The sequence below is a fragment of the Tursiops truncatus genome, chromosome 1 (assembly GCF_011762595.2).
Source record: "Tursiops truncatus isolate mTurTru1 chromosome 1, mTurTru1.mat.Y, whole genome shotgun sequence".
NCBI classification, from domain to species: domain Eukaryota; kingdom Metazoa; phylum Chordata; class Mammalia; order Artiodactyla; family Delphinidae; genus Tursiops; species Tursiops truncatus.
Genome location: NC_047034.1, coordinates 40,756,963 through 40,771,848, shown reverse-complemented (window position 1 = coordinate 40,771,848; position 14,886 = coordinate 40,756,963). Strand labels below are relative to the sequence as shown.

The following is a 14,886-nucleotide window of genomic DNA, read 5'->3' as shown; positions in this document are numbered from 1 at the left end:
TTTTTTCCTTATACTTTAACCTGCAGCCATTTAGATCTTTTTCTGTTTCCTAAAGACTCTTTGATCTTGCAGATACTGTTTTCTCTGCCTCAAATGCATCTCCCTATTATTTTTTTCCCTACCTTTTTTATGCAGTGGATTTACACTTATATTTCAAGTTCCAAATCAAATGTTATTTTCTCTTTAAAGTCTTAAATTCCCAAGGCAGAGTTAGTGTTCCACTGTTCTTTGTCCAGGTATCATTTTGTTCATACCTCTACTGTATTTATTCAGTTGTTTTGCAGTTGTATGTCTGTTTCTTCCAGTGAACCGTGAGCTCTTAGAGAACAGGGATTATGTTCTGTTCATCTTTGTATTTCTCTGATTTAGGCTTGGCTTCCCATAGGGGCTCAGTAAGTAATCGACTGTTCAATGAATAAATGAATCAGTTACCAAAGTGGAGCATCCATTAACTTGCCATATTTGTTTTCCTTAAATTTTGTGTTTTCTAAATTTAGTTTATTATGTTACATTTTCATATAGAATATTAAAAAATGTGTTTAAGGAATTTTTTGATATTATTTTTCCCTCGAAATAGATTCTGATATCAAAGTCCTTGAAGACCAGTTTGATGAAATCATAGTCGATATAGCCACAAAACGTAAGCAGTATCCCAGAAAGATCCTTGAATGTGTCATCAAAATCATAAAAGCAAAACAAGAAATTCTGGTGAGATGATTTACCTTTAAAATAGTAAATTTTATGTAATGTCTATTTTACTACAGTAAAAAAATTAAAGTATGAGATCCAAGTGGAGGTAAGTGACATTTTGTTTTCTTTGTCTTTCCTGCCTCAGTTGCTACTGTTTGTCTCCTTCAGAGTCACACTAGGTTTTGAATACAGCTGATGATAAAATAAAATAGAATTTGAAGATAGAAGACTGACAGTGACTTAATTCTGAGACCAGGAGGGAAAAAGAAATGTATTTTTTAAGCCTTTTCCTTCTATCCGTCATTTGTGTTTGGCACATTATTTGTATATGTTTATGTATTTTGGAAGACCCTTTAGTTAAATCGATGATGAAGATTGACTACCTGTTTTTTAACAACAAAATTTGCTTTATGAATTGTGTATAATTTGTTTTGTTCCAAAAATCATGATGAGGTGGAAGTAGGTTTGCTGGGAATGGCATTGCCTGTGGAGTGAGACATACATGTTGCTTTCGATTGTGCTTTACTTTTTGTCATTAGTTTTTGAAATTAGCATACTTTCACATATAAATTTTCTAGTTGCTTTCCTTTCAGGAATTGTTTTAGAGAGTGAAGACAGGTACTTTCTCTAAAACATTTTAGTTATCATTCTGTGAGAAAAAAATAATTATAAGCAAAATTTTTCATTTTTTTCTTCCATAGAAGTCAGTCCTCCAAGAAATACCCCACTCCCTTTTGCCTCATCCACTTTTAAAGTTTCCTCGGGAAAAACATTCAAAATGTATTTATTTTCCAGCATCTCCCTCTCTATTACTACCCTTCCTCCCCCACCCAAACCTAGTAATCAGTATTGCATAAAAGAAAGGAAGTTGGCCGGCCTAGGTGGGGTACTGCTGTGGAAGTTTAAAATTGATGCAAAATGGATGGGGTAAGGATACTAAAGACAGCTTTTTTAAAAAACAAACAAACAACAACAACAGTAACAAAAACTTTTTGGCTTCTGCTACTTTGGGCAAGAGAAAGGAGAGACATTCTTCTCTTTCTTTTTGCCTGAATTTTGGATCCCGTTCTTATAGTTCTGCTATTGCAGTCCCAGTGTATCACAGGATACGTAGGTAGGCATTAGTGTGCTGATATGGTAGTGGCCTGGCCACGTTTTTGGTTTTTTTTTTTCTGGCCACTTTTTAAAACAGTTTCTGTGGGACTATGAGTTCTGAGTTCTAAACACTTCTTAAAATGAACTTTTGAAAAACAGTCCATTCATAATTTGAAAACTACCTTGTACTTTATAAACACAGGATTCCATCTCTATGCCTCTAATTTGCTTGATTGCTTTTCTTATGCTTTTTGTTTTTCCTGGGTTTTTTTTTTTGGCTGCACTTTAGTTCCTTGACCAGGGATTGAACCCTGACCCTCAGCAACAAAAGCGTGGAGTCCTAACCACTGGACCACCAGGGAATTCCCTCTTATGCTTTTTTATGGTGCTATATCTTAGTGTATGCAGTAGGTGGCAATACTATAAAAGGTATAATTCAGTCTTAGTTTGATCTTTTCTTTTCTCCTCCCTTTCCTACAGATTTTCAGGATCTAATTTTGGGGTTTTTTGTTTGTTTTTGTTTTTTTAGCAAAAGAATGGTACTACTGACTAATAATATATTTGCTTATATAAACTGAAGAAAATGTTTGTATGAGGCACTAAGTTGTTAAATTAAATCTATTTTAATTTATTTTATGTTTAGAAGCAATACCACCCTGTTGTACATTCACTGGACCTAAAACATGACCCTGATCCAGGTGAGTCAGTGTTTATGGTAAAAGTTAAGCATGAGCTTGTAATTTTCAGGAGTTCCTGATACTCTTTTAAAGGTTTCAGCATCAAGGGTATCTTCCCTTTGATGCTCTAACTCACTGCCAGTCATCAGTGTTTAACTCTTTTTTTCACTTAGGATTATAAGAACTTGGTCTAAACCTTCCAACTCAGAATCTCCAGGGCTAGGACCCAGGAATCTGGACTTTTATTAAGCACTCTCCTGACCTAGACTATTATAACACCTTGTCAATCTCTAACTTCTGTTATAATACCCTCCCATCTCTAATGCTATTAAACCATCCATTCTTTGCATTACAGCCAAAGTTATACTATTAAAGCACTCATGGTGTCTCTCCTTAGTGTGATAACCATCACTGGTTTCTCATTATTTACAGAATAAAATCCAACAAAAATATAATGTTGAACTTAAGAAGAGATACATACACTTGTTATGCCTTTGAACTCAGTTCTGTTTCCACTTAGGTGCATCCTCTAAATCACAAAGAAATAAAATTTATACCAATTTTGTAAATCCAGCAATAGAACTGACTTTGCTAAAAATGTGGATCATATGTATTTTTAAATGACTGTATTCTCACATTTAAAAATTTCTAGCAGTTTTCTTGAGACCTTTTGAAATTTGCCTTTGGTGCTCAAAAGTACCATTTCTGAAATATCAATGAAACAGTTAAGACCTTCATTTATTTGTATGGGATTTCTATACATATGGCTTTGAGTACCTCACCCTTGTTGAATTTTGATTTACTTTCTAACATGTCCCCTTGCCCTTCGTAAGTGTCCCAAGCCACTGGGATAAACTGAGAGGGGGAAGTAAAGATACTCTGAAATTGGTTAAAATCACAGCACTCACTGTATTTGATAATAAAAATTGACCTAGGACCTAACACTTAATTGTCATGGTTCACTAAAAAGGATTAGTTGCCAAAATGCAGTGGTTGACATATACTTGTTTTGGTTTTGAACAACAAAAAAATAATAATTGAAAAATGTGTTGTCACAATATACTCAAGTATTACTTTTTAACTATAGTTAATTCTCCAAAGAAACTTGGTTAACCTTTTTATCTTAGGAGGGAAAACAGGTTTATTTAAATGATCCTTTGACAGTCTACGTGATTTTCTTCCTACCATTCCAGTTATGTAGTATTAGTGGAAAAATCTTCTTTGTCATGTGATTCTGACTTAACAGTTAAGCAAATAATTAGAATCTATCTTTTGGATAAATTTTGAGATTTTTGTCATTATACATTTTCATAATGTTTATAAGCTTAGAATAGCAGCAGCTCTTTAAGCACAGCAAAATTAACTTATTGTTTTATTAGCTGGATGTCCTTGGGCAAGTCACTTGACTTCAAGCCTCAGTTCCCAGGGGGAACTCTGGGGGATATGGAGATAAAAAAGATTCTCCCCGTAAAGAGCTTATGTCTGAGTAGAAATAAGAGATAAACATAAAACAGGATTCTTTCATGCTCTCCAACTGATTCCTTTCCCGGTTTTCTCCATCCGAGTAAACAGCACCTTCTCCTACGTACTGCTTTAGTGAGAAGTCAACTTTGATTCTTTCCTCTCCTGAACTCCTCATCTACAATCCATCAATAAGTCCTACAAATTATTCCTTTGAAATATAATCTCACATTCATCCACTTCTCTTCACCTCTCTATTATCACCTCTAATCTAGGTCACCATCACTCTAGCCAGGATTTGTAGACGTGCTTTCCTGAAGGTCTTCTGTTTCACTCTTATTCTCTTCCAATCCATTGCATGCACCTCAAGCAGAGTTGATTTTTTAAAAAATTCTTTGAAAATTTCAAACATATAGAAAACATGGAGTATAACATAATGAACGTCTTTGTATTTACCACTTATTTTTAAGGGCTATTCAAATTTGCCAAACTTGGGTCAGACCTTCTTAGGAATTAAAAGATATGGATACAGTTGAAACTTTCTTTGTACCCTTCACCATCCCATTCCACTCCCTCTTACTTCAGAAGTAACCACCATCCTCAAGGTTAGTGGACCGTTCCTATCCATGTTTTTATGCTTTTATTGATACTTCATCAATGTATCCATAAACAATGTATGGCATTTGTTTTAAAATTTTACATATATTGTATCATACCAGTCATATCATTCTGCAACTTATTTTCCCCCCTCAATATTTTATACACACATATCTCTCTATTCATTTAGTTTCTAAATAATATTCCTGAGTATGAATACACCTCTGTAAATCCATTCCTCTACTGAGGGACACTTAGTTTCTTTTTTTTTTTTTTGGCTGTTATAAACAATATTACAATGAATATTTTTATACCTGTGTCCTTGTAAAGTGTAAATATGTCACATATTTTGTGGGGTAGATTTCTGAAAGCAAAATTTCTAGGTCCACAGGGCTTGTCTCTGTTCAGCTTTATTACATATGAGCTTTACTACCCCTCCAAAAGAGTCGTATCAGTTTACCGTCCCGCCAGCAGTGTTTGAAAGTTCTTGCTTCTCTACATTTTGCCAACAATTATTACTGTCAGGCTTTCTGTATTTTTTTTTTCTGCCAATTTGATGGACGTGCGATAGTATTTAAAGTGAGGTTGAGCATCCTTGAATTCCCTATTTATATTCTTTGCCCGTTTTTTGGTTGGGTTATTTGAATTTTCCTTATTCATTTCTAAGAGTCATATACACAGGCACATGAATGTACAGGCACATGAATGTACATGCACACATACATTATGGATATTTAGCTTATGAGCACTGTAAATATTTGCTCTAAATTTTTAGCTTGTCTTATAACTTTATAATGACATTTTATATATGCTTACATAAGTTTTAATGTAGTCGGATTTACCAGAGTTTTTCCATTATAAATGCTCTTTCAGTGCCTTTAAGTGTCTATCTAAATGACATAAAGATCCTCTGTTATTTTACTTATAGACTTTTGATTATCATATTTAGGTCTTGAATGCAACTGAATTTTTAAAAAAATTTTATAAGGAAGGGATCTAATTTCTACTGTACTGGTAGCCAGTTGTCTTAGCATCATTTATTGAATAGTCCATCTCTTTTCCACTGCTTTGTAATGTCACTCTCTAATATACTAAGTTTCCATGTATTTGGGGGTCTGTTTCTGGGCTCTGTCTCTCTTTTTCTTTTTTTTTTTTTTTTCTGGGCCCACGTCTTGTGGGATCTTAGTTCCCTGACCAGGGATTGAACCCTGGCCCTTGCCAGTGAAAATGTGGAGTCTTAGCCACTGGACCACCAGGGAATTCCTCTGGATTCTCTTTTAACGTTATTTGTTGACTTGGCTGTCTCAGCACCATTACCACACTTTTTAAGTTTCTGTAGCTTAAAAAGAAGTCTTGATATCTTGCAATTTCTTCCAAATTTTGTTGCCTGTTTTTGGCCCTTTACTCTTCCATAGGAATTTTTAGGATCAACTTGTAAAATTGCTTGAAAAATCTTATTGGGATTTGATTGGGATTGCATTTAATTTATAGATAAATTTGGAGAGAAGTGCCACGTTTACAATATATGTCTTCCCATTTGTGGACATATTATATCTCATTTTGGGTTTTTCAAAATGTCCTCCAATAGTGTTTTATAAACACATGTAATAAAGATGTTTATAAGAATGCTGCCTGCTTGCTATGTTGAAAACAGTGTTATTTAAGGGACTGGATCTGATAAGATATTCTGTAATGCATGTAGAGAAGTGTTTAAAGACATGTAATAAAGATGGTTTTAAGGAAAAAACAGTATTTTATAAATTTCTCCACATAGGTTTTACACATCTTTTATTTGTTCCTAGATACCTTTTTGTAGCTATTGTAAATAGTAATATTTTGGGATTGCACATTGTAATTGAATATTCCTGGTGTTTAGGAATACCGTCGATTTTTGTTTGCTGAACTCTTGTTAGTTCTAATGGATTATCTAATTTCAACTAGATTTTTAAAAATGTAGATAATCATATCATTTGCAAGTAATGCTAGGTTTTATCTTTTTCCTAACTTTATACATGTTCTATTTTTGTCTTATTATTACATTGATTAGAGCCTCCATTATAAATATTTAGGGGGTGCGGGAAGGATAAATCAGGAGTTTGGGATTAGCAGATACAAACTACTACATATAAAACAGATAAACAACAAGGTCCTAATGTATAGCACAGGGAACTATATTCAACGTCCTATAATAAACCATAATGGAAAAGAATATGAAAAAGAATATATATACATATGTATAACTGAATCAGCTTGCAGTACCCCAGAAACTAACACAGCATTATAAATCAACTATACTTCAACAAAAAAATTTTTAAGGAAAAAAAACCAAAAACTGAAAAAAAAAAAAACCTCCAGTGTAATGTTGAATACTAGTAATGATAGTGGCCATGATATATATATATTTTTTAAATTTATTTTATTTATTTATTTTTGGCTGCGTTTGGTCTTCGTTGCTGCGCGGGCTTTCTCTAATTGTGGCGAGCAGGGGCTACTCTTGGTTACGGTGCGCGGGCTTCTCATTGCGGTGGCTTCTCTTGTTGTGGAGCCCGGGCTCTAGGTGAGCAGGCTTCAGTAGTTGCAGCGTGCAGGCACAGTGGTTGTGGCTCGCAGGCTCTAGAGTGCAGGCTCAGTAGTTGTGGTGCACGGGCTTAGTTGCTCCATGGCATGTGGGATCTTCCCAGACCAGGGCTCGAACCCATGTCCCCTGCATTGGCAGGCAGATTCTTAACCACTCCGCCACCAGGGAAGCCCAGTGGCCATGATATTTTAAAATTATGAATAAATGTTTAATTTTATTGAACACTTCTTTTGCATCAACTGAGATCATATACTTGTTTGACCAACTTTATTGAGGTATAGTTTACATATAATAAAATACATCAATTTTATGCATACAGTTTGAGTTTTGACAAATGTATACAACTATGTAACTGTGACCACAATTCAGATATAGAATTTTTCATCACTCATGAAGTTCCCTTATGCCCCTAGATCGTATGCTTTTTTGTCTCTAACTGTTAATATGGTGAGTTAACAGTGACAGATTTTTCTGATGGTTATCTTTGCATTCATAGAGAAAACCCCACACTCATTAGTATATTTTTTCTTTTATACACTTGAATTAAATTTACTTATACTCTATACCTGTATTTTATTTAGTATATTAACCTATAGTATATTTGCATCTGTAGTCACACAAAAAATAAACATGTGTTTTAAAACATACTGAACAGGCAGGAATAGAGACATAGACGTAGAGAATGGATGTGTGGACATGGTGGGGAGGGGCGGGGAGGGTGGGACAGGTTGGGAGATTGGGAGTGACATGTATACACTACCATGTGTAAAAAAGATGGCTGGCCTGAGCATGCTGTAAAGCACAGGAAGTTCAGCTCGGTGCTCTGTGACGACCTAGACGGGCAGGATGGAGGGTGGGGTGGGTGGGAGGTTCAAGAGGGGGGATATAGATATGCATATGGCTGATGCACTTCATTGTACAGTGGAAGCTGGCACAACATTGTGGAGCAATTATACAATAATAAGGAAAAAAATAATAGTAAAGCAGGTGAACTTCAATGAAAAAAACAAACCATACTGTCCCTTTCCAGTTTTGTCATCAAGGTTATGCTGCCCTCACAAAACAGTTTCTAAATGTTGGAGGTTTTTTGTTCCTTGAAGAGTTGATAAGGTTCATGTATAAAACTGTGTGGGCCTGGGGTATGTATGGGGGTAAGTTTGACTTAACTGATTTAGTATACTTAATGGTTATTGATTTCTTCAGGTTTTTAATTTTTTCTTGAATCAAATTTGGTAATATTTGTTTGGAAAATAGTCTGTTTCATCCATGTGTTCAATATGTTGGTATGAAACTGTAGTAGTTGCTTGTAATTAAAAAAATTTGTTCCACATATGCTTATTTCTTAATGTTGTTTGTTTTTGCTTTCTCTTTTTTCTTGATATCTTGCTCTAGATTTCTTTGTTTTTATTGGTCTTTGCAGAGAGTCAGCTTTTAGTTTTGCTGAGTTTCTCTATTGTTTTTTTACTTTTCTGGTTCCTTGAGTTCTGATCTTATCTTTAGTGTGGTCTTCCTGCTTTCTTGAGTTTTCTGTTATTTTTAGCTTCTTGAGTTAAACACTTAAGTTTACTTCAGTCTTATTTTTTAATAAATATGTTTAAGGATACATTTAGATTTATCTCTAAGTCCTGCTTTAGCCATATCCTCGAGACATGACATGTAGAACTTTCACAATTCAGCTCTGAATATTTTTTTGTTTCCAAATATAGGAGTTTTACTATTTTCCCTCTTTTTTGCCATCTATCATGTTGATAGATTTTTCTTTATTCTCTTATTTTCCTTTTTTCTGGTTTGGAAGCTATATGCTATGCTTCTTTTCCTTTAGTGTTACCTGTAAAATTTTAGCATACTATAATTTTAAAATTATCTAACACAGTCGGGAGTTATACAGTATTTCAAGTCCCCTCCTGGGCAAGGAAAGGACTTTATTACACATTACCCACTGAATAAGCATACCCCTCCCCCAATTTTCCTTCTTGTTTGTGTCTAGAACTTTAGTTCTTCTCTTGTTAAAAAACACTTCAATAGTTGCTACTTTTTTGCACTCAGTGATTAATTAAATTTATAGCAAAATGTTCCAAACTCTCTGTCATGGCTTCCTTCTAGGTTTACTACTCTGTTGATGGGTTCCTTAGGTACTTTGAGTAAAAGTCTGTGGGCGGTAGACTCTTAGTTTTTATTTCATGCTCTTGAATTTTGTTTTATTTACTTTCATGTACCATATGGAATATATTACATCATTATCTTTGACACTTATTTTTTTCTAGTGGCTTTATTGAGGTACAATTCATATACTATCCTGTTCACCCATTTAAAGTGTGCAACTCGATATTCACAGGGTTTTATGCAGCCATCACTATAATTAATTTTTAAACATTTTCATCACTTCAAAAAGAAACCCTACATTCTCCCCCTAATCTCTCATCCCTCTCCCTTGGCCCTAGGCAACCATTAATCTGCTTTCTATCTATATAGATTTGACTATTCTAGACATTTCTTATAAATTAAATCATGTAATATGTCATCCTTTAAGAATGCCTTCTTTGAATTAGCATGTTTTCAAGGTCCATGTTGTAGCATGTATCAGTATTTCATTTCTTTTTTTGCCAAATATTCTATTTTATGGACATATCACATTTTATTTATCCATTTATCAATGTATAGCTATTCTTGAGTTGTTTCTACTTTTGGTTGTTATGAATAATTCTGCTATGAACATTTGTGTACAAGTTATTGTGTGGACATATGTTTACAGTTCTCTTGAGTATATATAGCTAGGAATGGGATTGCTGGATCATATGGGAACTCTATGTTTAGAGGAACTGTTGAACTGTTTTCCAAAGTGGCTGCCCCATTTCACATTTCCACCAGCAGTGTTCGAGGGTTCCAGTTCCTCCACATCCTCATCAGCTCTTGTTATTTTCTGTCTTTTTTTTTCTGTCTTTTTTTTTTTTAATTGGAGTAAAATTGTTATGTTAGTTTCTGCTGTACAGTGAAGTGAATCAGCTATATGTCTACCTATATCCCCACCCTCTTGGACCTCCCTCCCCCCTTCCCCCCCCCCCCGCCCCCGGCCCTCTGCCATCTAGGTAATCACAGAACACAGAGCTGAGCTCTTGGTGCTATACAGCAGGTAGTGTATTTACACATGGTAGTGTATTTATGTTAAACCTAATCTCCCAATTCGTCCCACCCTCTCCTTCCCCCGCTGTGTCCCCATGTCTGTTCTCTACGTCTGTGTCTCTATTCCTGCCCTACAAATAGGTTCATCTGTACCATTTTTCTAGATTCCACATATATGCATTAATACGTGATACTTGTTTTTTTCTTTCTGGCTTATTCCACTCTGTATGACAGATTGTAGGTCCGTCCACATCTCTGCAAATGACCCAATTTTGTTCCTTTTTATGGCTGAGTAATATTCCATTGTACATATGTACCACATCTTCCTTATCCATTCATCTGTTGTTGGACATTTAGGTTGTTTCCGTGTCCTGTCTATTGTAAATAGTGCTGCAATGAACATTGGGGTACATGTGTCCTTTTTTTTTAAAATTTTTTTTTTGGCTAAGTTGGGTCTTCATTGCTGCATGCAGGCTTCCTCTAGTTGCAGTGAGCAGGGGCTACTCTTCGTTGCGGTGTGTGGACTTATCATTGCAGTAGCCTCTTGTTATGGAGCATGGGCTCTAGGCACACAGTTTTCAGTAGTTGTGGATCAGGGACTCTAGAGTGCAGGCTCAGTATTTATGGTGCATGGGCTTAGTTGTTCCATGTCTTGGACCAGGGCTCAAACCTGTGTCCCCTGCATTGACAGGTAGATTCTTAACCCTGCGCCACCAGGGAAGCCCTATGTGTCCTTTTGAATTATGGTTTTCTCGGTATATGCCTAGTAGTGGGATTGCTGGGTCATATGGTAGTTCTATTTTTAGTTTTTTAAGGAACCTCCATACTGTTCTCCATAGTGGCTGTATCAATTTACATTCCCACCAACAGTGCAAAAGGGTTCCCTTTTCTCCACACCCTCTCCAGCATTTATTGTAGATTTTTTGATGATGGTCATTACAGCCGGTGTGAGGTGATACCTCATTGTAGTTTTGTTTTGTTTTGTTTTGTGTGATACGCAGGCCTCTCACTGCTGTGGCCTCTCCCGTTGCGGGGCACAGGCTCTGGACGCGCAGGCTCAGCGGCCATGGCTCACGGTCCCAGCCGCTCTGCGGCACGTGGGATCTTCCTGGACCGGGGCACGAACCCATGTCCCCTGCATCGGCAGGCAGACTCTCAACCACTGCGCCACCAGGGAAGCCCTAATTGCCATTTTTTTATAGATAATCTATTTTTTCTCTCCTGATTTTTCAGAATTCTTTTTGTATTCTTAATGTTCTGCACTTTTACCATAATGTGGCTAGATGTTTATTTTTATTTACGTAGCATGGTGCTTGAGGTGCACTTTTTTTTTTTAAACGTTGAAAGGAACTTTATTGCTTTTTCTTCATTATGTATAAATGCATTCACATTCCACAAGTGTTAAAAGCGTAAGAAACAAATTTAAATCACACAAAATCATGTACTCAAGAGATAATCACTATTAACATGTTTATAACCAGTGACCAAGTATTATAATATATTGCTTGAGGCTACACCTTCAATCTACCTGAAGGTCTTGCTTCCTTTACCTTGAAAATTGAATCCAACTACTTCCTACCAAATCCATCTGTACTGCTGTTGTCCTTGTCACTGTATTCTCCTAGTGGGACTGCTACAGTAGTCTCCTCACTGGTCTCCTTCCATTTCAGTTTGCCACACAGCGGATTCTTTTTAAAGCATAATCCGATTATGTCACCCCCTGCTTAAAAGTCTCCAGTGGCTCCCCATCATACTTCCCTTGGTCTCTCTGACCTGGTCCCTGAGTGCTCCTCTTATTCCATCTCTGACCCCGGTTTCTTACCACTCTCACCTTTGTTTACTGAGCTCCAGCTACACTAGCATTCTTTCTGTTTCACCAAGAATGTGCCAAACACACAGTGGCCCTGTGGCTTTCACACTTGCTGCTCCCCCATTCCTATCTGAAACTTCATTCAGCTGTCTGTTCAAAGTGTTACCTCATCAGAGAGGTCTTCCCTGACAATCTGTGTCAAATCCCCTACTGACCCACTTGGTCATGCTCTATCACTTTAACCTGCTTTATTTCCCCCACTCCTTACTGACATTATGTAATTTCTGTTCATTTTATTGTCTTCATCCCTTCCCCCCGCCAAGGACTTTGTTTTGTCCACTTTTGTATCCCGTAGCTCTAAGATCATTATCTGACATAGCACACTCAGGAAATATTTATGAAATAAGTACATAATTATACATGTTCTTTTTAAATTAAAAAATAAGGATAGCATTTTATTTTTTGTTTTTGGCTTCCTTTCTCCTTTCTCATCTACTGCTCCTTCAGATGTCCAACATTAATCTGGTATGAATCCATTTATCCATTTTTCTCTTCTCATATAATCATATAGAAATACATATGTACTAGACATTTGGGGAGCATAACTTATTTTACAGAAAATTGATTTATGTATTCAGATTATCTACACCTGACTCTTCTAACCTAAGTATATGGGAGAATCCTCCAATTCAGCTGCCATAGATCTAACATTATTATTTTAAACTGTTTTATATTTTTATAATTAGTTTTTGTTTTGTTCTCTTAATAAGTGTAAGCTTAATATAAACTTTTAAATAATCAGTGGTGTATATATAGTAGAAAATGAAAGTCCACCATACTTGTCTTCCCAAGTCTATCTGATGCCACACACCTTCAAATAGATAACTACTGTAACTGTTTGATATGTCTAATTTTAGATCTTTATATCAGTGCATTTGTATGTGGGCAGATAGGCACAGGGAGTTTTGAGTTATTTATTTTTTATATATAAGTATTATACAATATATTATATTCCGTTATTTTTTTTCACTCAACTATGTAACATATAGTTCAGCTCTGTGCTGCTTATTGGTAATTTCTTTATGTTTTTGTACATATACACACAATTTTATTTAAATAGATCATACACATATTTTTTTGGTTTGGGTGGATTTTTTGTTTGTTTTGCTTGCTTCCTTTTTCTTCTCATCTTCCACTCAGATCTCTGTGTGTACTTTCAATCTGAGGACTCCCATCTTCTAGAAAATCTTTAACTTAATCATTTAACTTTGCTTCTTTATCATTTTTTCTATTTTTGTAGTATTCTTGTTTTTATTTCATAGCGTATTTTTTTTCTGTAATGTCTGTTATGATTTCCTTTAGCTATTGGAGGATCCTAAACCTTTAAAAATCATTTTCAGATTGCTCTATTTTTATTCCATCTGCAGCAGGTTCCTCTCCTTGACATTGGTTATAGTGGCTGTCTTTCATGGTTGTAATTTCTTCATGTATTTAAGAATTTTGCTTAGCAAGTGCTTCTTGACTAAGTTTTTCATGTGCTTATTTTCTTATTGCTGCTTTCCCCTCTTCCTGTCTAGTAGTTTTGTGGTTTCCTTCCGTCTGGCCCTTGAACAGTCCCAGGCTAGAACCATATCTTAAATTGACACTGTGGGGCCCCTGTTCCACTGCAATATTGGAGATAGTGGATCTAGTCACTAAGTCAGCAGGCAGCTTAATCTAGGCCTGGGCTTTGAGGTATTTTCTGCTTCCCATCAACTTCTAGTGTAGCTTTAAGTATGCTGCAGCTCCTTTCAGTGGTTAATGTCAGGTTTTTTTTTTCCAGCCTCCTTTTCAGGGTAGGAAAACTCCATTTCAGCCCTTGGTTTGATTATGAGGTCGACTCTCCCCATTTCCTGCCCCTCTGGAGCACTTTGATCCCCTTTTATCTTGTGGGAAGCAAATTCCTGGTTACTTACTGCCTACCTACCATCTGCCTACCAGTGGATCTGCAACTTCAGCCTGACTTACAGCTTTTTCTCGTCTGCGTTTTTCTGGTTCAAAGAAATGTTTACTTTATATATGCTTTGGGATTTGTTTTTTTTAATTTTCTGTATTTATCCAATGGTGTTTTGGACAAAGGTGGGGAGTTTATGAACTTCCAAGACCAACTTGAATAAAAATCTAGGATACTCTTAAAAACACAAATCAACTTTAATTCCTTTGCTTAAAATCCTAAAATCTTCCAATTTTAAATATAATAGACTTCAAACTTCTCAGCATTCCTTTACATGACCTGGCTCCTCTAAATTCATTTCAGGCACTTTTTGCTGTAGCCCTAGACCCCATCTTTCAGTTCTTTGAAAGTACCTCACTTTCACATATGCTTCTTCCCAATGCTTCTTTTTTTTTTAAATTGTTATTGAAATATAGTTGATTTACAATGTTGTGTTAGTTTCAGGCGTATAGCAAAGTGGTCTCTCTCTCTCTCTCTCTCTCTCTCTCTCTCTCTCTCTCTCTATATATATATATATATATATCCCTTTTTAGGTTCTTTTCCATTGTAGGTTATTATAAGATAATGAATAGAGTTCCCTGTGCTATACAGTAGGTCCTTATTGGTTATGTATTTTATATATAGTAGTGTGTATATTTTAATCCCAAACTCCTGATTTATTCCTCCTATCCTTTCCCCTTTGGTAACCAGAAGTTCGTTTTCTATGTCTGTGAGTCTATTTCTGTTTTGTAAATAAATTCATTTGTATCATTTTTTTTAATTCCACATACAAGCAATATCATATGATATTTGTCTTTCTCTGTCTGACTTCACTTAGCATGATAATCTCTAGGTCTATCCATGTTGCTGCAAATGGCATTATTTC

At 35.7% G+C, this 14,886-nt stretch overlaps 1 protein-coding gene across 2 annotated transcripts in view; it reads left to right on the top strand.

The window, feature by feature from the left end:
• The window catches only part of NSL1 (NSL1 component of MIS12 kinetochore complex), a 38,076-nt gene that overhangs the window by 7,128 nt on the left and 16,062 nt on the right, over window positions 1-14,886 (top strand). For both annotated transcript variants that reach the window (XM_019918305.3, XM_073803164.1), the window contains exons 3-4: window positions 578-708; window positions 2,429-2,483. In XM_019918305.3, the coding sequence (XP_019773864.2) occupies window positions 578-708; window positions 2,429-2,483 (186 nt within the window). The remainder of the gene's footprint in view (window positions 1-577; window positions 709-2,428; window positions 2,484-14,886) is intronic.